This window comes from Echiichthys vipera (genome assembly GCF_963691815.1).
Source record: "Echiichthys vipera genome assembly, chromosome: 1".
In the NCBI taxonomy this organism is placed as follows: domain Eukaryota; kingdom Metazoa; phylum Chordata; class Actinopteri; order Perciformes; family Trachinidae; genus Echiichthys; species Echiichthys vipera.
The window spans coordinates 13251951-13279286 of record NC_139826.1 but is presented as its reverse complement, the minus strand read 5'-3'; the positions used below and the strand labels follow the sequence as shown (position 1 = coordinate 13279286).

General features: G+C 40.6%; 1 protein-coding gene across 1 annotated transcript; it reads right to left on the bottom strand.

Moving 5' to 3' along the window:
- Positions 1 to 484: 484 nt before the first annotated feature.
- Positions 485 to 26697, bottom strand: tent4b (terminal nucleotidyltransferase 4B). The gene is made up of 12 exons (XM_083931456.1): positions 25814 to 26697; positions 11428 to 11551; positions 7920 to 7966; positions 6561 to 6681; positions 5734 to 5841; positions 4962 to 5090; positions 4344 to 4557; positions 4112 to 4238; positions 3771 to 3874; positions 3326 to 3543; positions 3057 to 3203; positions 485 to 2749 (listed from the first exon to the last, which is right to left on the bottom strand). Exons 1-12 carry the CDS (start codon positions 26374 to 26376, stop codon positions 2594 to 2596), a joined length of 2058 nt encoding a protein of 685 aa, XP_083787582.1. The 5' UTR covers positions 26377 to 26697; the 3' UTR covers positions 485 to 2593.
- Positions 26698 to 27336: the final 639 nt, after the last annotated feature.

Here is a 27336-nt window from a genome sequence, read left to right as displayed (position 1 = left end):
TTTTTCTTCAACTTTCAATATAAAAATGACATCGCAACAACTTTAGAATCAGCACAAAGCAATATGGAGACAGATTTATATCATTTTCATTTCTTATCCGATTTGTCCATTTGTTTATTTATTTGCTTATTCTTTGTTGTTTGCTCCTGTGTCATTTTGTTGAGGAAGCCTGTAGGGGAAAGGGGAGTGGGGGTGGGATGGATGAAGAGGTCATACTGACTTGGAAACCCTGAAAAAGCCTTCTGTATGTACATCATACTGCCTCGTTTTCTTCAAGGAAACGTTGGAACAAACGACAACAAAAAAAGACTACATGGCAGTATGTGGACTTTCCATGAACCATCTGTACTACTCTAGCAGAAAAACAAAAGCCAGAACACAACTCAAGGGCAAAGCAAGAACTTAAACCACCGGTTTAATTGTACTGTTTTTTATTGCATGAATTGTAATAGCTGCAGAGAAACAACGTCTCAGATGAGTACAGTTGGGTTCGAAGCCTTCCTGCAGTGAAGAGAGATGGTCAGTGGACATTCAAATGGCACAGCTAACTTTATCCACCTTTCTCCTTGTCAGTCTACCACAAAACCAGCGCTTACATACTGCATTTAAACCGCAACTGTACCACCAAAGGGGTTGAGGACAAGATTTCAACACCAAATACGATTGGCTGTGAGTTAGTGCATCAAATGTGCTTCACTGTCTTAACACAGAAGATTAAAGGTGCTCAGCTGGGAGCATGACATTCTGTGGCTGCAGTTGTCATCGTGGAGTAATAGTACATCATGAAATGTGGTTGTTATTGCTGGCTACTTGTTTTGTTTTACTGTGGGTGGTGGTTGTCACATTTTGGAGAGACAATAAAGAGGATTGCGGTGTGCTTTGGTGTGTTATTCCCGCTAGCAACCATTCAGCTTCGCAGGTTGTGCAGCTGCTCATTCAGTAGAAATATCAGAATATTAAATAAACCAATATAATCAGTAAATCACAAAAACGAACGCAAAGATGAACCACGCAAAATGCAGTATACAAGCCCAAACTCTGTGGATTCAGACTAAGAGCAATGTCTCCATCTACAGGTTAGTTGTTGTACTGCAACAACGGGGGGGGGGGGGGGGGGGGGGGGATTGACATACTGAATATTATTTGTTGCTATGATAGTTTATAAAATAAAATAAAAATCATCTCCCTTTTATAGTGAGTAGACCAGCCACATATTAAAACAGAATTCTCTACGCAGGACTTGTAAAATGGTCTCTTAAAGTTTTCAAAGTAACTTGGTCAAAAAAAAACAAAAGAAAAAACAACCCAATGAAATAATACAGGTGGTAATTTTACTGTATCTAAACACAACTGTCCAACCATCCTCCCCGCATCTTATCCTACTTCAATATAGGACTCAAAGATACGGGCTCTACTGTTAATAATACATTTATCCATACTATGTTCATATAATTAATAAAAAAATAAATACATTTAACAAATACAAATGATTTTGCAGTGGGTAAATGACCAAAGGAACATATTATCACCCACAGTTGTATTGTTAACACATTTTTTTTTCAAGTGTAGGATTTCTTGATAAAAACCACTATCACCCCTTATTCATTTAAATCTGTAGTCTTAAAGCCGCTACACTGGTGTGGCTGTGCTACTGAGCTGTGCGAGAGGCTCCACCCAGTCATCTATAGGGCTGTATGTGAGCATTGGCTCACTAAAGGCTCACTAGGCTGTTAACACTGTAGCACACTCACAGAGCAACCAGAAGTAAAAGTAGATGCTGATGATTTATGTTGGCAATGGGACCCAAACCAGCTCTTGGCTTTGGCCAAAAAGCTGAGGGCACAAGATGGGCATGTTTACATGTCTTTGATCGGTATGTCTTGTAAAAAGGTAATATGAAACATTTTCTTCTTATTTGTATTTTTTTGCGTATTTTTTTTGCATATGCATTTTTGTACAAATCTTTATATAACCTGTTTAGACATAATAAAACAGATTAAACCAACAGAAGAATCAACCAACAAAAAAATCTCATGCATAAGTTATGTCCCCCTCTTACTGATTGCATTTGTGAGTTACCATCTTAATAAAATCTTTGTACATGTATGTCTGTTGTTCAACATGACATTTTATGTTTTTGTACATTTTCAGCCATTAGCTTTTTTTTCTTCTTTTTTTTTGATAAAAATGTTCATCCTGTTTTCCAGCTAGCAGTTCCAGGTATTGCTCCACAGTAGATTCCAGACACCCGACTTGTCTATTCCTGTACAGCAGGAGGCGCAAGAGGCATGTTGTGTAGGTGCTGGCTGTGGAAAGGAAAACCGCTCCATATAAGAAGCTGTTGGGAAGCAAATGAGCATTTATCCTTTGTGATTTCATTTCAGGTCCATGAAATTAAACCCCATTTCTTATTTTTGTTCTTTTTTTTGATTCCTGCTAGAAATTGTTGCTTGTCAACCCGCAAGAGTTCGACAGAGAGACAGATACTTCTAACAACCTCCCGAGGCTGGAGTTTGGCAGCAGAAGTGGGACAGGGCAGTCAGTCAGGTGCAGACAAGGACGGGGAGGGGGCAAGGGGGAGGCAAGGTCACCCCTATCTGCAGAGGTCTTCTTGTGTAGAGTCCCGCACATTTTTCCTCTTCTTGCTGTTGCCCTGGTGGTGTGGCTTGTTCGGATGACTTTTGGTGTTGGATGAGGAGCTCTGCTGCCCGTGGTTGCCACTCTTATGGTGAGAACGGGGAATCCTTGCCTGGGGGAAAGAACATTAGGGCAAGAAGAAGAAAAATCTGAGTTCCTACAAGACTTCCCTTGGGTATTCAATACGATATGCTGAAGACTGGTTATGGTGGAGAAAATGATCATTTTTTCATTTATCAAGCATACTTCATAATGAAATACCACAAAATGTGTTACAGCGATCAGAAATTAATATTAAACTATTTGTACGCACTCACGTTTATGTGGCGTGTTCAGTAATGTACATTTAACAGCAAAGTTTCTTTTTCGATCTTGCACAATGTGTTATATGTATATGTGTTAAGTGCAGCTTAGCGTACCTTTCCTCCCTTGTTGCTTCCAGATGGAGTGCTGTTAGTGTGGCTCTGTGTTCGGTTATTATTGACGACAGCAGACTTTTCTCTGTGGGCGCTGGAGCCCCGGCCAGACTGCTGCTTGGCCGTCTTACACGGCGTGCCATCAGAGTCCTGGGAAAAAACGTTTTTGTCACCATGGAGTTTTACTCACGGAAGATGTAAGTGCTGCAAATAAAGGCAATAGCACAATATTTTAAGTTTTCTGTGTGTTCGAGTGTAGCTGCTAGACTGACCGCATCACTGGAGCTGGAGGTCGTGGTTGTGGAAGAAGGCGACAGTGGAGAGGAGGAGGGAGAAGAGCGAAGTGAAGGGGATGGAGAGGAGGAATTGGAGGAAGTTTTGCTGTGGGGAGCCAACGGTAGAACTACAACATCATCGTCATCATCATCATCTGGAACGTTGTTGTTGCACTCATCGAGCTGCTGGGACCCAAACAGTGTGACATCATTTCCTATGGAAAGAGAGAAAAGAAAAGCGTAGACACAAAGGTCAACTCAAATTTCAGCTTATAGACCCCAGCTACTGTAGTTCCAGGGCATCGTGGGTCAGATTCAACTGACCAGGTGACCAAGAGCAGATCTTAACCCTCCCTTTACCACTCTTCTGGATATGGGTGAAATTTTAGTTTCACTAGTACTTCAAGAAATTTAGATTTCCCAAGAAAGAGTTTTAACGTACTGTTGAGTGGCAGATCATTCTGAGACGGGCTCCCCCAGTTCTTTCGGATCCATTCCCTGTACTCATCCACTTCCTGTGTTACCCGGATTATTCGCCCAAGTATGCTGTGATTTGACAGAGAAGAAGGTATACCTGTTAAACCAGTGTTTAAAATGCAGCCTGAAAGCAATGTTACAGGTATTATCAGAGGGATCAAATAATACATGAAAGAACAAGTGAAATACTTTAATCTTATGTTGAACATATTCACAACAGTGACAGTATGCAACTGAATATTGTAACAATAAACTGACCGGCTATGAGAGATGCTGTGATTGATCGACCACTTATCCTAATCTTACCTCTCGGTCTCATTATTGGGATAGTACTTGGCGATGGGTGACACAGCGTGGCTGAGAACCACATAGGCGTAGTCAAATGCCTGCTTCACCTGCATGGCACCGTATGAACTCCGACCGACATCGTTATCTGTTGGACGAGACAGATGGTCATCATGTGTGAATACGAGAGTCTGACAGCGTGCCAATACATGCCATTTCGATGCCAAAGCCTTTATTCTTCCATTGTTCCTACCTGGCTGCAGCGGGTCCTCAATGTAGAGCATGGAAGGCCTGTAGCCATCCATCATGTTCTTCTGAACCTCGTCTTTGGCGACGTAGCAACCTCCATCTTTTATCCTGATGCCAGTTTTCAGGTAGTTGAAGTGGCGACCGTAGAGCTCAAAGAACTCAATTAGTAGAACACCGATGTTGATGTTGGGACTGCACACATCCTCCCTGTAGTGAAGCTGGAAAATACACAGTCCGAGTGGATGTCAGAATTATTGCAAGTGGTTAAGGAGTGGGAATTCACTGATTTTACCAAGTCACTGTTAAGACTTTCAGAGGCTAAGATAGCATGGCATGACATTACATTGGTTTACACTGAATATTAAATAATGTAGAGCCGCCTCCAACTTTTTTTTGGTTATTATTGTGGATTTTTCAAACTCGTTCTTTCAGGATTCACTGTTTTTGGCAAAACCTTCATCGAAAAGGACAGAAATAAAACTACAGAAATGTAAAACAGGTCGCTGTTAGGGCCCGATGTCTGTTATAGCTATGTCAATAAGAATTGTTCAAAAAAATATATGTAAGCAAACAATGAGTTAACAAAAACAAGAGTTTTTGATAATGACCAAGTGTCTCGGACCTGCAAGAAGCTGACAGCCATGAGGAAGAGACTGTAGGAGCCAATTCCACCGGTAAAAACCTCATTGAGGTCCCTCTGCAGTAGGAACTGCTTTAGCACCAGGACCAGGTAAGGCAGCACGGGGTATTTCTACAGGACAAAAGACAGACACAGTTAGGATATAGTGAGGAATAAATATTGATACCTACAGCACCCTCTAGAGGAAAACAGGAATTTAAAAGGCTAAAAAGTGCAGGTGGCCCGTCATACTGACCTCTAATATACAGAAAGCCCACTTGAAAAAGTTCACATTCTGATAATGCCAGTTCAAATGGGTTAAAAAAACAATTGCTCTTAATATGCCACAAAAGACATTACATCTCCATTAAGCAATGTGTTTTAAATCAAATGGCTTTCTGTGATGTTAAATTATCTTAAAAGGTGCTGTTAAAAGCTATATATGCTAATAAGAACCACTAAGGTACCATTTAGATTTCAATATTTCAGGCTTTACACAGATATAGGGGAATTTTATGGGAATGCCAGAAGCATTTTTTTAAGGCAATATTAGTATCTGGAGTGCCTGCAGGGTTGGGAAAAGTGTTTCCATCTCTGTTCTCTTAGACTATTTCTACGAGTAAAGTCTAAGTCAGGCAAGCTGCCATAATGCTCAATCAATGTGTACATTGTGCAACAGCACAGGCTACATACATAATCATGAAGGTTATGTATTCCAAGAACATATGAAAAATCTAACATTTCCAAAAAGTTGCACAAGCCTCGCAAACTGTACCTCTTTGAATTCCTTGATGAGCCGGGCGGCTTTAACGCCACTCTTCACATTGAAGCTGATGTCCACTTTGACCTCAGTGAAGGAGTCGGTCAGTTTGATGATGGGAACCTGGAACACACACACGATACAGGTGCTGAGACTGAGGCAGTCGGGCAGGAAACCATCACAACAATCAAAGGCATGACTCAAGTGCCTCCTGAACACAAAACACACATGCAATCATACACAAACCCACGTTTGCTGATCACATCTTTAACTAAACTACTTGAGGCAAGACTTGACATGCTAATCTGCTATTTATAATCCCTAACAGAAGTGGAAGCTTAATTCAAATCCTTTAAGTCCTAAAATAAAAGAAACTCAGAATGGAACAGAAAATCCAACTGCTTAAAAATAACTCAAATCGCTAGTATGAGGTTGGGAGTGGTTTTAAAAAACAAAACATGATCAGGAAAACATAACAGAAAGCAAAGAGCTCAGTACACTACCAATATTGTGTCTATAACACTGGTCAGTACAAAAATATATCCTTCATTTGGATGAAATCAGAGTGAAACACTTAAGGCGTTTCCCTCAATGCACATGTCTGCACACATCCGTGGATATAAGTCATGTATGCTAACCAGTCTAGTGAGCGTTTTGTGAGCGTCATATGTGTTGATGTGATTTACGGCTTGTGAAACTAACTGATAACTAACATCAAAGAATATGACAGCACCAAACTGATAAAGGACTGAAACAACAATTGCATGGTGCAACACTGATAGATCTATTTAAACTTGTTGACAGTTGATTATACAGTATATCCTTGGTGAGTACGCTCTTACCGTGGCCTTGTCCAAAACTTTGATGGAGTTCTCATCTGCGATGTTCCTCTTCCGAAGAGCCTCTTCCAGCGTCCAGAGTGGGAGGGTCTCCCACTTCCCAAAAACTACCAGGTCAATGTCACTGGTGGAAAAAGACATGACAGGTATCCCTTAGGTCCACTATATAACATACCAAAGCAACTCATAAAACAGCAAAGGGGGCAGGAAAAGGAGCATTTTCTTTTCCTCATATGACAAAACATTTTAAATTACATGTGGCCCTATATGTACAAGCATTAAAGGTCCCATATTATACTAATTTTCAGGTTCATAATGGTATTGGGGGTTTCTACTAGAACATATTTACATGCTTTGATGTTCAAAAACATTATTATTAAACACATTATTTGTCTCATACTGTCTGTCTCAATATACCTGTATTCACCCTCTGTCTGAAACGCTCTGTTTTAGTGTATACAGTTTATGCAGCTTTTCATGGTAGATTATGTAACTTTAAAAATAAGCAATAAGTCAAACTTCCTCTTACAAAAGAAAAACACACCCTTGCTCAAATCGCCACACCTTACTTGGTCTGCTATGACTAACAGTCGATGGTGGCTAATGCCAGCAAACTTCTGATTAAGGGTGCTCTATGACAGTCTGTTCATTTACTTCATGACTTATTTCTACTTGTGCTACTGTTACATTATGTTTTAGCATTCACTGTTGAACTGTAACACAAAACTGCATTAACTAGTAGCGTACTATATAAGCCTGCCAATTCAAAGGTTTCTCTGCCTTGCATCGTCAAAGTGGCATTAGTTAATGGTGTTTTTTTCTTGTGGTGGAACAGATCATTAATAAAGTAGAAAGGAAACTCTACAACGGCCATATTTAAATATCCGCCACATGGCAGCTTACTGCAGACAGGTGGTTTTGCTTCCCTCTTGTGGATAAGCAATATGCATAATAAGGAAGCTGGCCAATGTGTGTACTGTTTTAGTGTGCCACAAGACACACGCACACCTACCCACACACCTACTAATGGCTTAATTCCATTAAAGTGCTCAATGTGGTGTCAAGAGTCCACTAATCCAGATGACATGTCTTTGTCTGGCAGTTATGTGTTGTGCGTGTAGGCAGTTGTGTGTTTCTGTGTATGTGTGGCTGGTTGTCTGCCACAGGCCTCTCAGAATAAAGTTTTTAAAAAAGGTCCAGGATCAGCAGCGCTAAAAATTACTTAACCACTTGATCCTCAAAACAAAAGCAACTAATGATTTGCTGACTGGAAGGGCAGCTCACAATCACAGTTTAGCAAAGATAAAAAGAGAAAGCATGTGATTAAATCTCTAGGCTAATTCAGGAAAACAAATGGCTTACCTTGTTGGCAGATAAAGACCAGTGCTGAAACTCCCAAACACTTGGACCTGGGAAGATAGGGGGCACAGTTTTACACACACATATACAGTATATATATATATATATATATATACACACACACACACAAGTTACTTTGATAAATAATCATCAGTAATAGGAGAGACTACAGTCTGCACTGCAGTGTACTTCATACACCTCAGTGATAAACAACAAGTATCTCACATTTAATCTGACATGTTATTTTGTCATTGATTAATAATCGAAACTAACACATTATTTTGATAACCCTAATAACTAAATCACTTTACTGTAATGTAGCCTTTAAAATAAGGAATATATAACAGTTGTGCCGTCATATTATGGGATCATTGGATAATATCCAATCTAAGTCGATATCTGGCCTCATATCCCATTATCTATATAATAAAGATATATTGCCCAGCCCTACTTGTTGTGCTTTGATTTTCCCACACCGAGCATCATCACAACTACGCAAACCTGTTCTCCAAGCAGCAGAAATAACACTATTCTTCAGCTGAACTTGGTGTTTATGTAATGACAAGCCGAAACATACTGCACAGGTGTGGTAAAAATACCTTTCAGGGGAAAATGAAAGTGTGAGTAGTGTTCAGTTACGTTTTAAGTGAGGAATTAAAGACCAGGTTGGCCTCGAAGAAACAACAAATCCTCCGTTTAACATCGCATTGACGTGGAATTCGAAACTTGCAGATGGTTTACATACAAAACAGACCTAGAGCTACTGATCTCTTAACCTGCATGCTATTGAAGCGACTAATATATCCCCAACCTTCATCCTTTAACCTCCCACTGAGCAGTGCACAAATTGGTGTCGGAACAGAAATAGATTTAAGCCCTACCTATACTCCCTTAAACCACTTCTCTACGTTGCACATCAACCAGTAGTAAAAACTGTGGTTTACAGCCCAGTCACATGTCCAGGGCTAAGCTGATTGTAGAGCCATATTTGTGAATGAGCGTATAGAAGTCCTGAAGACTTCTGTTAAAGGTGAGGTAACTACAGGTGGTCACGAAGATGAGCCGTTTTATCTCAACTTGGCACTCTGCAGTCAGACTTTTAAGAGTTTCAAAAACATTTAAAATGCTACACTGAACTGCATTAGAGAAGCCTTCGTGGACATGTTTTAGTATAGCTAAGCTAGACAAGCGTCCAAATATACCTGGCAAGATCATGGTTCGGTGTAGCAACAGACAGTGAAAGAATTTGAGAGTGTCTGGTGGACGTCTGCACATCTAAGCTCATCAATTAAACCATCACCACGTTAAGAGGATGACCAAGTTGTCCTCTCTCCCTCCACAGTTGAAAAGGAGCAAAACTGGGCAGACTTGGGACAGTATTGTGCTCTTTAAATTTAGGAACAGCTAAGCTCAGAGCGGACAGAATTTGCAGCACACTGCTCTATCAGCAGGATCAAAGTCAGCATGTACAAGAATGCCTGAGGTGGCACTGATAACATGGCCCAGACAGAGTCCTGTGCAGATAACAGAAAACAACAGGATGCTTTATCAAAAGCCGAAGCTGGCTCATATGCCAACGGGGCAGGGTTTCCTCCACTACACTTTTAAAATTAGAAAACAAAGTATTAATTCTTGATTTATTCTGAAGAATTGTTATTTTTTTAGTGTTCAGAATTAGATATAAAATATATCTGCTGTGACTATACCACTGTTGGACTAGCATTTAAAAAAAACAAAAAAAACAAGGCACTTCAACAAAAACCTTTATTGGGGAAAAAACAGTGAGCAAAATAAGAGAACAGTAACCATTGTGTCAGAAGATAAGATTTAAACGTTTTCTCCAGGCTATAGGATTAAAAATGAATAGGAAGTGTAGAGGCCACAGCTTTGTATGACTTTAGCACATCTGCGCCCACAGGACATCACTAGTTTCTCACACTGCTCTGGTTTGATCTTGGTCTATTCTTCTTAAGTCTCTTCCACAGTTCAGTAACTGTAGTGGGTTTCTTAGACTCTTACTGATTTACTTTGTTGCCATGGATTTCCCAGAGATTCTCTGTGGGGTTTAGATCTGGGCTCTGGGCTGGCCATTTCATTGTTTCAATATTTTAAGCTTTAAGGAATTGCATAACATGTTTTGCAGTGGGAAAATTGTAGGCTGATAGGGAGACAATTGCAGTGTGATTGCATGTTGCTGAAGGAGGTTTACATAAACATTTGCATTCACCCTGACATGTAGCTGTACAAGAGGCACAACTCCTGCTGCAGAAAACATCCCCCCAAACCATGACATGACATTGCTAAAGTTCAATTTATTTGGGACTGATGGGAAACATTATGTTTGGCATCTGACTGGGGAAAGACTGAACCCAAAGTGTGTAAAGAAGTCAGTTAAATTTGGAGGAGGAAGTGCCAGAGTCAAGATCTAAACGTCATAAAGAATCTCTGGAAAATCCTTGGCAACAAAGTGATGGCTAAGAAACTCACTACAGTTAGTGAACTGTGGAAGAGACTGAAGAAGAATGGACCAAGATTAAACCAGAGCAGTGTGAGAAACTAGTGATGTCCTGTGGGCGCAGATGTGCTGATGTCATTCAAAGCTGTGGCCTCTACACTTCCTAACATTGTTGAAATCTTCTTTTATGACACAGTGGTTACTATTTAAAAAAAAAACATGCTATTAAAGCAGTGGTTTTGCCACAGCTGATACTCTATCAAATCTATCTGAACAATAAAAAAATAAGAGTACTTACTGAATAATCGCACATTTGTGCAGGCAACTTGAGGCTTCTCACGTTGACACACACACTGTCAGTGACGGTGAGAATGAGTGTGTGTGTGACGGAGAGTATCAAGTTACTACTAAATTAGCGATTGTGAATGTAGCAGAGCAGTCTGCACAGTTTATTGTCGGTGAATAAAACTGACCCAAACCAAGTCCCCAAGTCTTAGCTGCTACCTACAGATTAGTTAGTGACGGGAGTTAGTCCAGAAGCTAATAACTTCAGCAGAGTCACACTGCAACTGCCTTTAAGGTGGAGCGGATATCCTCAATTTAGTGATAATTGAGGATGAGCTGCTCCTCAGAGTTTTGCTCAGCACCACCTTAATACATTTTTTTTAATGTGCCTTTATGTACCTTAGTAAAGGTGGATGGTGGAACCAGCCACTGACATTGTAATTCCTCAGAGACCCGCTTAGGCCGCTGGGACTAACAACTTTTCTGGGAGAAACCCTGGATGGTAATTGATTGTTTTAGCCTAATAAGAGCCACTTCCAAGGTCACCTTACTCATAACATAGTGTTAAGTGTTTTTTAATTGTCTGACTATTTGCACAATTAGACAAATCTATTTGTTTCTGCCAAAACAGAATAAGCTCTAGTGAGGCTAAGTACTTTAAGATTACATCCCAGATTTACTCGCAAACCGCGGCAATTCTCAATTATCAGTGGCACAAACCAAAACCACAAAAAAAGTGAACTCAGTTTGTAGGTTTGAGGTGATGCGTACCTCAGCACTGGGCCACAGGTCGTGGATGACTCCCTTTATTCTGTCCACCACCTCCAGTCTCATCTTCTCCTCCTCTGGCCCTGGGGAGATGTACTCAAAGAAGTCATTGACCTCCTCGTGTAACCTGCAGATGACACAGAACACAGCGGATTAAAGATCCAGAATGATAAAAAGCACCCAAAGTTTAAATGGTGATTTTATTCTCGAGCCATGCTGAAAAAGACTGCTTGGCATATAGACTGACATCAAGAACGAGAATGATCTAAACATAAAAAAGATTGGTAAAAAAGTCAGATAGAAGGAACATTTTTCTATGTCAATATGCTACATACAGTATATTATCAAGGTTCACAGTCTAAATACATGTCCAGTTCTGTGGTAAGCACTTTAACATATAAAAAGATAGGGACAGCAAATAGCAAAACGTGCCCCCCAAAATGATTACATTTTTTATATTTTTTTTGCACTAGTGATATTAACATTTTGCTGTTACAGTAAAAACTGTAACCAGACAAATGCATGTGGCAATGGTGCGTGTGCATTGGTGCGTTTACCGGTATTTGTTATAGAGACATTGGCAAAGCAAATGTTGTTTGACTGTGGGGTGATAAGTGTGATTAGCCCGTCAACATCACAAACAAATGTGCAAATTGATTCAACTGACAAAGTACCAGATGAACCTGAACGAAAAACAAAAAATACATTTGAGGTAATTTTATGTCAATTTTTTTTATAGTACCTTAATTATTCAAAATATAAAAGGTGACCAAAAGGCAACCAAAAGTAAAAGTTAGAAACAAAATGCAATGCCAACAGTCACTGCCACAGAAACAGATGTCAGATATCGAGTCACACTGACTCAATGTCAGACACAGATGATAGCAGTACACACAAAGCTCCTGCAACTAATCAGATTAAGCTGAGAGCTGTTCACACCTCACAAGGGTGTCTGTTATATCAAACTTCACTCTTCTGTTTGGTTCAAATCTCCTCCGAAAAAAAGTGCTGCAAAAATTGAATATTAGCACAGAGCTGATTTACGGCTTTTAATAAGGTGAACAAATCAAATCTTATGACCAACGGTTGAAGACTTTTTGCAGTGCCGATTGAGGGAAGCAGGGTGTTGCCAAGAACATCAACCTTCCCTTGGCAAATAAAAAGAGCAGGCTTCCCCAGTTCTCTGAGTACTTCCATTATCTGCTTTCCTGTGGACCTACAGGTAGATTCATGACTAGCAGAGAAAGGCTTGGAATATTAGTGACTGGTATGTACTGTCCATATGAGCAGTCCATCACGTGTCTGATACGGGTGGAAGTTAATAATTATTAAAAACAACAAGGGGTCGTTTTCACCAGGAAAACAGTGAAAAAGATTTTATCTTCCCAAAGAGAAGCAGCTGTGTTTTTAAAGTTATTCCAAACCAACTATTTCCTTGAGCAAAAACTAAACAGGAACCCCTACTGTGTTCTCAGTGAGGGCAGGCTAAACAAGGGTACCGCATTTCTCCTTGGAACTGGTCACCCTGCCCACATGCGCTGACCTTTCCACTGACCAGTTTTGCCTAACAAAATAAGGCAACAAAATAAAGCCTGTGTACACCACAGAAAGTTGGACAAAAAAGAAGTAGCAGCTACCAACATTGAATGACTGCCTCTAAGAGTAATGTGTGTGCTTCTAGTGGGTTTTATGAAGAAACACTTCATTTTACAAGAGTCAAAGTTGACAGGGTTTCACCTTTATTATTTCTTGGGTCTCGGACATCAGTAGATAGCCCAGGATGCAGCACTGAAAGTTTTTTTTGTGTGCTAACCATATAGGGAAAAAAATTGCCCAAACAAGCTTTCTTCACCAAAGCCATGGTGACCTTGAGAAAAAAACAAAGCCCCCTCACTTCCTGCAGCCAAACTGCTCAGTGGCCAACAGTACAGTAGGGCTGTGATCAGACCGACAATAACAATGCATTAATTAAAAACACGTACCTACTCCAAGTGTGTGCATGGTGCTACACTTGAATATAAACCAAGACGGCTATTGTGAAGACTTATCAGACAAGACACTGTACAGCAGTGTATGCTTTAAAACGTTTTCAAAGTTAGCAGCCGTCTCAACTCAGGCTGGAACTAACTATTATTTTCATTATTGATTAATCATTATTTTCTCTATTATTTTAATTCATTTTAATCATAATTTTCGTACGGCAAAAGCTGGCTCTCCACATTGATTGTAACCAACAGTTTATCATCACAAAAGGAGATGCTGGGACTAGGACTAGGAATCATTGTAGCTGATACTTAATTTTCTGTCAATTACTCATTTCAGCTCTCGTCTCATGCACAGTATTGTATTACAGTACAGTACAGTATTTGATTTGCCACAGAAGGTTGACTTTAGACTTAGGGATGTCCCGATCCCTAACAGAGTCCTTGAATATTATAAGTACAATCCATTATAATATGTCTGGGTTGACCAGATACTGTCCTTAGGATATACTCAGGACATCCCTAATTTGTATACTGGCAAAGTCAAGCCCGAACCAACTTTGTTTTGACAGAAAAACCTCCATTTGGGATGTGCCAAGAAGACAGGGATATAAATGAAGAGGTTCTGGGTTTAATATATTGAAGTCGTACTCTTTGTACACAGCCTATCACTATAAGTCCATGACAACACAAGTACTGTGTAGCATGTAGTGTCAGAACTCTGCTTTCACCAGCACACATGTCACACAGACACAACCATGAACTGAAATGGTGATTTTATCAGGGGAAATCTTCAGAGGGAAGTTGGTCACTTAATAATGGAGGAAAACAAAACTCTGAGGGTCAAGAAAAAGGGCCTACACGTAGACGGCACCGAAAAATGGCTAACTGGAAAGACAACAAGATTTGAGAACAGATGCCAAATAAAACAAATTCAAGGAACGTCAACAGACTCAGTTGTTTATGACCAAACCAACTATGCACTGGCTGTGTGACTGGTGTAATCCACATCATGTCTTCACCGTTCTGCCTCCTGCACTCTCTACCCAGGTGCCACCCCTCGCATTAACCAAATGGAGTCGTTCTAGTAAGGACAAATTTGGACAATGTCTGGCATTGTCCCGAGTTCATATGATATAACTATTTAAGTTTCTGTGTTTGTTGCTGTATGTTACCAAATGCTTTAAGCTTTTATCCCAGCATTACATGGGACTTCGAACTTGTTTATGGGGTGACAAGCAATAGATTTAAAGTCCCACCCTTTTTTTCAAGCCATCACAGAGACATTAGGTTTCATTTAAGGGTAAAAGAAACTCAGCAGCTATAGTCTGCATTACAATATAACAGTTTTGATTTCAGAGAAGTCTTCCCTCTGTGGCTCAGTTCTGTATCACAAAGACACACGAGCCCAAAGACTAGGACCAATTCAACTTAATTTAATGTGTATTAATTGAAATGAAGGATGTTACAGGTTTGAGGCATGTATGATCTCAAACCTCCTTAAACATCCAGCCAAAAGAGGACATCTATCCACCGTAATCGTTTTAATTTGTTCCTATTGTGAGTAACATAATAAACTAAAAAAAAAAACATTTCTGTTAAAACTTGCATCCAAAGATGTTAACATTTCCACTCCACAACAGCATCAATAGGTTTCATTTCACAGCAAACCGGCCTCTGCTGCTCTCTTGACATCACGTGTTGGGAGCAACATCACATCTCATGCCCCACCTACTTGGATCAAGTTTCATCTCAGTCCTGCCCTGCTCAGGGAGCACATGGACCCTGGGCACTGTTTATCAGATAATCCCAGTTGCCTATATCACATTATGTTATGTAATCTCAAGAAACAGATTTCCAAAGCCAAAGCTTCCAGGAGAGGCAAAACTGTTCTCTCTCCTCCCTAGCACTTAATTTGCACATTTCACTCTGACCTGATTATTCTAGTGTTTCTGAAATGTTGCCAGACATGTTAACTGGTGGATGTCTGTAATGTTTACGCTCCTGTAGTAAAAGCTTGTCTTGATTTTGAACTGTTTTGCAATGCATGTATGACTAAAACCTGAATAAAGGATAGCAAGGAAAGGGGATGAGAGGCTGCAATGAAGGATAAAATAAGTAATAAACGATCTTCTTACACCAAGCTAGAAGTGCATGGTCGTACCCTCAACGTTCCTACGAAGCCTACCCAGGAAGGCAACAAAACACCTTGTCAAATAATCCTAATTCAGCTTTTACGTAGGTGAAAGTAGGAGGGGAAGGTGAGAGAAAGCTGGAAAAGGGGAATTAAAAATAAAAAACGTAGAGGAGGGATGGAAAGAGAGAGAGAGAGGATTGGTTAAAGTGCTGAAATACCGTCATGTGAACAAAAACCATCTGTTAAGTTGTGTATAATGAAGGAGAAAAAAAAGTTGCGGTCACATCCCCGACCACTGACTGTTCACATATTGCACTACAAGTACAAAGTTGTCTTTCAATGCTTCTGCAGCCTAGCGGTAGAATACTTAAAACAGGTATGATCGAACATAACTTTTGTGCGTCAAAATACACCAACCTGCAGCATGGGGTTGTTAATGGATGACCGTGTTCAATGCAATGAACAGCGGCGCAGTGTTGGGAGCAGTTGGTTAAGATAAGACTATTGTGACCGTTGCTGTGGACATATTGTTACAGAAAAAGACCCAACATCATGACCCTTTTAAGGGGTGGAAATTTTGCAACAAACGAGGGTAGTGTGGGTTATGTGACACCGCTCTGTATAGGTTGACAGGGTGGCCAGGAGTAAAACAAGTTGCATCACAGACAGCTTTTCAAAATAAAGACAAGCATAAACAGAGGCAGAGGTGTCAATGTCTCGCAGATTCATTAATGTTTCATCAATGAACCTATCTGGGGTGCCAAGGGTTTGCCACTGGGACACATCGGCTCAAGTTACACAGATGCCCAAACACTGCTGACTGTCAGTGATAGGCTTTGTCATCTCTGAGTGATGCAGCAGAGGACTGTGGTCAAAACAGGAACAGTTGGAATAAAAATATGGTAATATTATAAAAATATAATGGTAGTAGGACAGACATCCCCATTCAAACCAACATAGCAGGTCAGAGCAGCAGCCATTTTTATGTGCACAGTTGCCTTTGCAATGAACTGTGACCCTCTAACCACAGCCCAAATCCATTCTATTTGTTTATTACATTTCTTGACGTGAAATAGCTTTAATGTACCGTATTTTCCGCACTATAAGGTGCACCACATTATAAGACTCACCTTCAATGAATGGCTTATTTTGAAACCTTTTTCATATATAAGGCGCACCACATTATAAGGCGCATAGAATAGACGCTACAGTCGAGGCTGGGGTTACGTTATGCATCCATTAGATGAAGCTGCGCTTAAGGGAATGTCAACAAAACAGTCAGGGGAGGTCGTCTTGTTGCTTCCTCCATTTCCGCACCATTGATTGGTTCATGTTAAACTCTCTGGCTGCTGCTCTATTCCCGTATTCTACTGCGTGACTAATCGCCTTGAGTTTAAACTCTGCGTCGTAAGCGTGACTCTTAGTAGGAGCCATTTTGGGCTCTTTAAACAAACACACAAATGGAAATGAAACGGCACGCTTCGCACAGTCATATATCTCAACATGCACCGCGCGTTACTTCTTCTATGGGGGAAAATAGAGTTGACGGCTGCTTACCGTAGTTGCAAGACCTGTTGTGGCTCAATATTGGTCCATATATAAGGCGCACCGGATCATAAGGGGCACTGTCGGCTTTTGAGAAATTTGAAAGTTTTTAGGTGCGCATTATAGTGCGGAAAATATGGTAGTTGTTTTTTGTAGTCTACGTTGTTTGGACTGCTGTAGCGAGGGCTGCAACGAAAAATTATTTTCAGTGTTGATCATTTTCTTAACTAATTGATTTCTTGTTTAGTTCAATGAAAATGTGATTTTATGACAACACTAACGCAGTAAGACAAAAAAAAACCTTAAAAATATGAACCTGTCAAAGCCCAGACGATCTGTACACATGCTGAGAAGGTCAGAGTCTGAGCACATGTTATGAAAAAAAACAGTACACTGTGTGTCGCTCCCTGACTGATTCAGTCTGGATCATGGGAAGGCTTTCTATTGGACAGGAAGAGTGAAAAAAAAAAAAGAATAACACACATTCCTCACTACACATGGGAAAGCTGAGTTATGGAGAGCTGCCCACACGTGCTGCTCAGACGGGGCCTGTTTCACCTACAGTCCAAATGACCAGCATGCAAGCCTCTCTCTCTCCACAGGCTTACATGCTTTGGCTGAGAGCCAGCCAACGAGCTGAGAGCGTGACATAGATGTCAAAGCCAGTAGAGGCCGGATGAGCCACAGTTCTAATAATGGCGCTTTGGTCACAGAGGTGCTATCTGTGTGCTGGGACTCATAACTCTCCAACAGACAGCAGCAATAAATGGCAATAAAAGCATGAGTCGGGGCTACTCATCAGTAAGCGATTAACCACACATTTCATTAGCCTGCAAGTAATGTTCTGCTTCACCGCTTGGAACTAGCTGCCAACACCAGACGCCACTAAAATTAATCAAGTGTAGGTTGTTCTGTCATTATTACCATCTTGGGCCACAGGAGCAAATAACTTTGCATGAATAAGGCATTCAACGCAAGTGAGGACGTGAGGCGACAATGAAGACGTCAGAAGAAAGAACAGAAACTCATGCCTACATTTACAGGCAGGCTAGCAAAACAAGGTAAAAACAACTTCAAACGCAAACTTATAGTCCTGGTGCCCTTGTGCAGAACAATGATGCTCTAAAAAAAATCGTTCCCCAATACAAAAGGAAAGCAAACTGTCCCTTGAAAAAGATTTTGCGGTGATAAAAATACACCTTTTGTGGGCAAACTACACACTTAACCAACAACTTTATTCAACTAAAGAACTCATTGACCTGGCAATCTAGGCTGACCAAATACAGACATGACCTTGGTATGCTGTCATGTATCATACCATAAACCCATGATAACTAGGCAATAAAACAACAAAACATGAAGATAGACATTTACAAACGAAACAAAGGGGCAACAGTCATGATACTGTGTAATAATATGGGAAACTTTTATTATACATTAAAGATGTTGTCTGCTCTACCTATAGTGGGCCAATTAATCAAGCACACATTAAACTGATCATTTATTACAGTAGCTAACAGTCAGTTAGCTAGAATTAGCTACCATTAGTACTTTTCCCATCTTTCTAGGGTTTAAATATGTGTCACGCTAGCTAACATGTAAGCATGTATTCAAGGCTAGCTAAAATGTTAGCTAAAATGACTGCAACCCATTCAAAGTTTTTACCCTGGTATGTTTACCATAAAAGCAGTGTCTGAAACTGCAATAGCTAAAACACTAGCTTTCTCCATTGGTTCCATGGGTGTATTTTCTGACAAGCCGGTCCTGTCTAGATGGTAGACAACCAAAATTTACAAAATTCTTGCGAGATGGTTAAGGCTAGGCATTGACCTCTAATGGTTTATTTGAAATCTAGACATGGCCCCTTTGAAGATCAACTCTGATAAGGCAGTTTGCTATTGATGCAAAGTTCAATAAAGTTTAACTTGAGGTGACTGGCTTTTTCAAGTAGCTTTGTTTGTCACGTACAAGTCACTGCAAGTGAGAGACTGTCTGAAAGTCGATGCCATATGCCCATATTTAAACAATATCTGCCTACACATTAAAAACCTACACCACCAGATCGGAACACAGTTCAGCAGGACAGAAATGGGCCACAGCTCTCCCGGGCTGCACTGACTTCCTGTGCCCACATAAAGAGTCTAAATAACTGTTGTACACTACTACAAAATTAGGTGGAAACACTCCCTTACAACTCCCAATCTGATTGGACAGGCACTGAAGGGGCTCGGGTTTCTCCCTCGGAGGGTTGGCTTTGTTTTGTGGAAGTGAGGCCGTGTAGAGCATGTAAACACTGGTCCTTTTCCATCGTGAGGCGGGACGCTGGCTTGGACCTTCTCAGTCACACAAAGACTGGAGGAGTGTAAAACACAAATAAGCACATACCTCTGCCTCTAGCCAAGCCCCATGGCCAAATATAGTGTACAAACTGTCCCGTGGAAAATGCATTTTAATTTACTCCATCCTTCACTCATTTTGCTACTTGCACATTTCAAATGCGACAACAATTCAAGGGTGTACCTTTGCTCACTCCGTAAACCACTCAACCTCACTGAATGGTCAAACCTTATCTTATTCCCTGCTTCTGACTGTTTAGCAATAAAAGGGGGGGTACACGCCTAGATGGCAGTTTCTATGTGCAAATGTGCATTTTAAAGCAATAATTAATCACATATGGGAAGAAGCACTGTGACCACGAGGGACTTTGAAAATTTGACAAAACATTGATCCTCATTAAGTACATGCTACCACCCATGATGACATGGCTAACTGCAGTAAATGAGTCAAAGTACACTCCATTTGGCTGATCGCAAATGGTGCGCTATTCCAGCCCTGGAACAGGGTGTTCATTACTTTATTGTTGTTTGATAACAACACAAAACATGTATTATGAGTGGAGATTTAACCATGAAGTTAACATTGCTTTACATTGTGAGCTTTTGCATCCACATACTGCAAGTCTATATATGTGCATTTTTCGAATACATTTCCTGTAATGCCACAGAGCTAGTTATTACAATGTAATCTTAGGTTCAAACTAGCAACAGCAACATGATTTTAAAAAAAAGAAATAAAATAACAAAAAGAGGGCTCATGATTTAATTTTTGGTGTTCCAAAACCAACCCATCCTACCACTACATCAAACTCTCTTCTTAAATGTAACAATTCAAAGTTTATTTAAATATTTTAGTCATTTATCAGTTACTTTTCAAAAATCCACATGAACCACTCTTCACATCAGCATACATTAGATCCACAGCACATATTTCAAAGAAAAGAGTCACTTTCAAGGACACTTCCTGTAACTACTCTTATTAACTTCTTCAAAAACAACCTGTCAGCACTCATGCAATTAACTATGGAGCCTGTAACCGCAAGTACAAGTTTGAGGCTCTTGTTTTTCACTTCATGCTACTTTACACTTCTTCTTCACTACAATTCAGAAGGAAATATTCTACTTTTTACTCTATTACATTTATCTGATAACTTCATTTACTAGTTACTTTACCAAGTAAGATTTTTTTCTACACAAAAATATACACTCATTGCAGAGTAAACACAAAGGCAGTGACATTGATGAAGAAATACTTCTCTGTCCATTTACTGATTTAACCGTAGATTTAACTAGAGATGCACCGATCCCATTCCCGGACTGAACATCGGCTTCGATACTGACTAATGAGGCCGATCCAGCATTCCGATCCAGTCATTTATTTTTTATTAATGCCATACACAGCAATACAGTTACAGCGATCTGGTCACTTCTATTCTATGCAAAATGTTTATAACAAGCCTGATGCCTTCACTCACAGGGCAAGGTACACAGTTCATTCATTCAACAGTAGGATCGGATTGGTATCAGGTATCGGCCGATTCGTTCAGCCCAGGTATCGTTATCTGATTGGTTTGGAAAAAACTGAATCGGAAAAATTTGAATCGGTGCATCTCTAGATTTAACCAGACTGAAATGATTGCAAGAACAACAATAAGCATGGAGAGGAGCGATGCAGTAGAAACACACGAAGAAGAACATAGCAGAGCGTTGTGGCCGCGCGCCTACAGGAAGCACATGCATTGAGACAGTTATGCTGAAAACGCGTGCACTGAGATGTGAGCGATGACAACAGTCAACATTGGCCACTAAGGCCATAAATTACTTTTTCACATAGGCCCGTACAGCATTAGTCCCGAGAACTCCATTGTATTTTACTCGCAGATCAGTCTGGGAACCTGCGGCAGAGAAAATTTGGAGACGGTTGCCCAAGTAAACCGAACCAATCAGCGTTGGTTTTGAGGCGGCTCTAAGTGTGATGCAACGAGAAGCGACTGTTCAGTGTAAACAACAGTGGCTTCCGTGGATGAGATTAGCTAGCAAGCCGCTCGCTAAACCTTTATTTATCTTAGATCCTTCTGTTGGAATATGGACCGGGCAACTGAAATTGTGCCTTTTATCCGTAGGCTCACATTAAACAAACGGCAAATATCCTTTACCAACATGTTGTTTACTTTGCCTCCACACTCTGTTAGTACGTCATATGCCTCATTGATCTGATTGATCTATCACCAACATGGGTGGTGATAGACAGATGATTTATCCAATCAGCAACCAGTATTTCCGTCTCTTCCCAAAATGGAGAATTCCCAGATGGATATGCAGAGCAAATGCGTGCCAATAATGCGACTCAATCCAACTAGCAGAGTCAGGTTAGTACAGCACTGTTGATTCAAATGGATGCTCTGCGGCTCTTTAGCAGGCAGCAGCGGCAGTGTTTTGTGATGCATCGTTACATCCCTACACAGAGCATGCTGGTTTTGTGAATTGTTAAATAGTTATGTTAGTATGGTTAGACAGAGAGCCCTCAGTGGTGGGTAGTGTGACCAAGCCTCTGAGGTTCAGGTTCTGGTATTAGCAGAGCTAATCACTAAGGAATGTCCTTATGCAAACACAGAGCTTCCACATTACTATAAATGAGAATCGGCCAAACCCTGAGCTCCACACTCTGGTGTTCTGCTTGTCCACACATGTCTAACAGAGATGGGCGGGGAAGGGGCAAATCTCTGCACCTAAAAGGTCTTTAAAACAGAGCCCAACCCACCAAAATATTGCTCTCAAGTCATAACATCTAAAAGAACCACTACTAAGTAATAGAGGTCACTGACGAAGTTACAGTTAATAAATGTCTTGTGACTTCATACTGTTGTCCAACGTTAAAAGGACTAGTTCTAGGAGTAGAGCTTAATGTACATGATCTATAATAGTGTACTGTAGGAATGAGTCCTATGACCCAAAAGTGAGTTAGCATTTTAGCACTCTTGGTCCCCTCGCCTAGAAGCCATTGGGTTTTATAATGGGTTTTGGGTAAAATGTGGTTAACACAGGCTTAATAGCTTAAAAATATGTCAGTCGATACCCCACTTGTGAATTTGAAGCTTATACGTCGGTGGTCACTAAACTATTTGTGATCATTTTCTGCAATAATCCAAAATACAATGCAAAACTACCTCATCCCTGCAGCCATGTACAGGTCAAATCTCTTACTCACTGAATGAAGTGGGACTCTCTAGTTTGTTATTTACTGAAGTAACTGGAAGTGCTGTTAATGAACTGAAAGAATCAGAAACACATAATACGTGACCTAAAAGATTATTCAAGTTCAATTTTATATGCGTGTGCCTTTCAAAGTCTTTGGTCAAGAATTCAGGAACAATACCTTTGATCATTATGCAGGAGTTAGTGCAAAGGTAAGAGTTAGCATTAAAGCTATACTTCAACCACAACATTTTTATACGGCTGAGTTTTAAAAAATGTGTTTTACAATTAAAATCAGTCTTCATTCGGATGATCCGATACTGATTTATACAAAATAACTGATCTTTTCTTAGTACCATGAAACTAGAAGACCTAAGGAATCCAATGATTCCAACCATGTCAAGCTAGCTGTTCGAGAGGGGGGTAATAATGCTTTGGCATTGCCAATTTCAAAGGTCCCTGACCTCTCACTTTTAAGATATCTGAATGAAACTGTCACTCAGTACTCACTGACTGTAGAATTGCCCTTTATTTTGTTGACCGCTGTAGAGTGTTCATGTTAAGTAAAAAGTACATTAATGCAACCGGTTTGGGGTCGATTCTCTATGAAAAAAATAATATTTTTATATAATAAACCAGGTTAGAGGGTTTCATGTACAATTTACAGCATTTGTGCACTCATAATTTATTTTATATCCAAGCAAATGGTTTTCTAACTGAAATATCCCTCATCAAATCAATATTGGATCAAACTGAATTGGAAATCCGGACCTTGTGAATCTGAATGTAATCCATTTGGGGAATCAGTGGCAATACTTAACCCTAATCTTTTGAGCAGCAAACACATGGCTCCTGTTGGTTTGAAAGGTGACTGCAAGTTAAACTACTACATAACATAATACTACATAACATGTTGACCATGTAACTGGTGCTACTGGAAGAAAACAACAAGGGTAAGGAAGATAACGCCACAAAGACACCAACTAAAATGTCTAACTGGAGAGACACCGAGATTCGGGAAATAAAAAAGTTTGTCAAAACAAATTCAACGTCAAAAGACCGGGTTGTTTACAGAGCTGCAAAGATCCATCGATAGCTGACAACTGTTAAATTAATCAACAACTATTTTGATAATCTGTCTTTGGGAAACACTGGTAGGCATTTTTCATCGTTTTATAGACCAAACAGCCAATTGATTAATTGAGAAAATAATCAACAATGAAAATAATTGTTAGTTGCATCCCTCGTTGTTTATGACCACATAAACTAGCTAAAGTAACGTGACCGCGGAGTGATCCACTTTGTGTCCTGCCTACAGTACACTCTAGAGAGAGGGGGAGAGGGGTCTACGGTCTTTAAATTAAGTTTTACAGTAGAGGACATTATTTAATTGGTTAAATGCGTAAGATGTAGGTAGATCTTTTTAAATCTTTTGAAATAAATACACTGTATACAAGTAGTCTCAGTTTGCCACTTTATGGAAATCGTGTGAAAATATATATTTGAATATTCAAACCTGAGTGTTTTTAAAAAGGAATATAATGCCATTTTGGTCAATTTATGTTATTCAAGCAGAGTTTCACAGTATAGCAAAAAATGACTTCAGGTCATTGTGAACGTGCTGACCTTTGTTCACAAAAGTGCTGCAATCAAAAAGGAGTTTGGTAACGTTGGGAACTACATTACCTTTTACCTCCTCTGAAATAATGCTACTGTAATATCTGTGGAATTAAGGGGGCTTGAGGAGGATCAGTCAGAGCGTTTACATGCACATTAGTAACCCAAAAACGGCCTTACCCCGGTTATGGGAATAATCGCATAATTGAAGTTCCCTGCGTATACATGAGAGGGGGTTGAATGGGAAAATGACGAAGTAACTCTATTGTTGTTGGTTTTTTAAACATTGCTTTCAGTGCCGTTGCTTCCTGGTTTATACGATTTCCGGGTCAAACGCCACTGCCGCGGGGTGGGGAGGGTGGCTTATAACCCACGGAGCATGTGCAGCCGTGAAACCCGATAGTAACCCGGGAAGGCTGTATACATGCATGAATAATCGGGGTACTGAAGGAGTTCTCTAGGTCTGTTAACCGGGGTATGAGCACTCCGATTTGACCCATGGCACTGTGTTTACATGTTGTTTGAGAAACTGAAGTATGCCCTTAACCCGACTATAATTGGGTTTTTAAAGTACATTTAAACACACTGAGTGACATGGTCCCAAACAACAACATCATCAAGTGAAAATGTTATTATTGTTTGGCGTTACCTCTTCAAGGCTCCCTTTTGGCACTCTTCATTTACACAATATTGTTGACAGACCGGTTTATACAAATATGTACCATACCTGTTCAGTTATATGTTGTTCTAACGAATGCTGTCACGTATGGTTGTATATGTAGACTTTGCCATAAAGTCTGACTGATTGGGTGATGACCTAGCAGTAGTTGGCTGCACAAATGTGTCCCTATTCCTTTATTTAACATTTGGTTCCTTATTGGCTACCATAATGTTGCAATCCAGGATTTAAACTGTGCAGTGTTGTTTCAACAGTAATACACAGGGCATTATGGGATGTCCTTCTAGGTGGTGTTCTTATTCCTCCATATGTATATTTGTTCAAAATCCATGTATAAGAAACAGGAATTGGTTAAACCTGGAATCTTTTAAGGTTAGTTTCAACTTATGTTTATTCATGTCATTTTCTTGAAAAGTAATTCAGAACACAAAAGTGCTGGAACAATTCATTCATAGGTTTTTAAATGGTTTGAAAGTTCTTTGAAGGGTAAATAAACTCTAAACTTCTAAAGACTTCTAGTAACTTTTCTACAGCTTTGGAGGTGAGCATTTTCTTTTTCATTCGTTTTAAGGACTTTAAATGATTTGCACCTTCATCTTGCTGTGAAATAAGCAATAATGTCTTGATAAGTGCATGCCCACAGGTGGATAGACTCACTTTCACACATCGTTTTGGTGTTAGTATTCAAAGTTATCCAACTGTCATTCGGTGGGTGGGGAAGAAAAAGTGGGTGGGGTGAGACTGACACCTCTTCTCCCTACATGCCACTTCGGTGTGCAAGTCTTTAAAATAGGTGGAACAGCAGTGTATTAAAACATAGTTTACAGGCTTGCTCTGTGAGAAGCGAGTGTGATTTGTCAACCGACACCATCGACTCAACTTTATTAAACTCTCTTACCCTACAATTCCTTCTGAGTAGTTCCTGACTTTCCATGGCGTGCCCGTGAACCCTTCATAGGCTCCTGTGTTGGAGCCGCTGCCACTGTTCAAGAGGCTGCAACTGAATCCGAAAGTGCTCGCTTTGTTGTCTCTTTTCCTTTTATTGGGGTGTCCGTCTGTCAGCCCCCTCCAAAGCACGGCGTCCCCGCTGCTCTGCTGCTGCCTCCCTGCACCGACACCGCCCCTGCCGCCGGCTCGGTTGTTGTGGTTGCTATTGGTTTCCAGTGGTATAAAGTCCCGCTGTGCCGTTATCTCTCTGTCCCCCATAGAAGTCGACATCCCCTGAGTCCTGGCTTCGCCGCTGCCGGTGTTTGAGTCGAGTGCCCCGTTTCTGCCGGCGAGGACGGCTCCTGACGCCCCGTTAATGATCGCCTTCAGGCTCGACGTGCTCTGAGGTCCGGTAGTGTAGCTGTTATTCACATGCAAGTACCCGAGCCCTTGTGTCGTCTCCCAAATCTGCATCCACAGGTTGTTAGCTGGTCCACGTTGTTCTGGTTGAAACCAGGCGATTCTCGGATCCATCAAACGATACTGTAGGCAAGCCGCCCCCCCACCCCACCACCGAGCAGTGCTCAGCTCGTGTGAAGCTAGCCAGGTCGCTAGCTAACGTTAGCTAGCCTGCTACAGCCTCGTTATAGCCGCCGCTAGCTGCGGTGCTCCGTTACTTCTAGTGTTTGGTGAAAGAAACACGCTCCTGAGTATTGACGATACACGGTGTCAACCGAAATAATCCACAGAAAATAAGACGAGGTGTTTAGTCAAGTGTTAAGAATGATAGCTAAAGTCAAAGTTGAGTGTGAAGACTGGAGAAACGTGCAGCTGGTGCCTGTCGAAGTGCTTCTGACCCTTTCCTGATGATCGTGGGTCTCTCAATGGCGGAGGGACGGTGCTACTGCGCCTGCGCAGTGCGAGTGAAAAGGGGCGGAGAAACGGGTTACGCAACATACACCTTTTTTGTGTTACATAACGACTTGTGACTATTCTTCTGCTGTCAAAGTGGAATGGACAAGTTAAGAGTACTAAGACGTGCACACGTTTGTTCTTTGTAAAAACGAGTTAGAGCAGGCTATCCAGAAAAGCGCTACAAAAGTCTAATGCATTATTATTGTTATTTTGCTTCATGTTCTCCGCACAGATTTTGACTGTACTAATAACTCTGGTTATGGTTTACCACTGTATTCATAGCCCAGGATGTTACCCATCTTTTCAGTGGGAAATTTAAGACACAAACACACATTACTATTTATTGTAATGTGCACCTACAGTTAACAAGAGGTGATCAAAAAAAATCAAATAGGGCTCTTACTAAATTATTTTCACAATCAATGACCGTCAATTATTCTTGTAACAAATTCCTATAATTTCCCAAATTGCTCTGTCCATAAATTCCGTAAATTCAGTTCCATAAATCCATGGCATATCAACACATCTGAGGAGGAGCTGGAACCAGGAAATTGAGCACTTTTGCTCAAATCAATTATC

Excerpts from the sequence above, each read along its gene's own strand:
- tent4b (XM_083931456.1), bottom strand. The coding sequence starts at position 26,376 with ATGGATCCGAGAATCGCCTGGTTTCAACCAGAACAACGTGGACCAGCT. Across the intron at positions 7,967-11,427 it reads ACCTGTGGCCCAGTGCTGAG|GTCCAAGTGTTTGGGAGTTT; the intron begins GTACGCATCACC and ends CTATCTTCCCAG. Across the intron at positions 2,750-3,056 it reads GAAGCAACAAGGGAGGAAAG|GCAAGGATTCCCCGTTCTCA; the intron begins GTACGCTAAGCT and ends TCTTTCCCCCAG.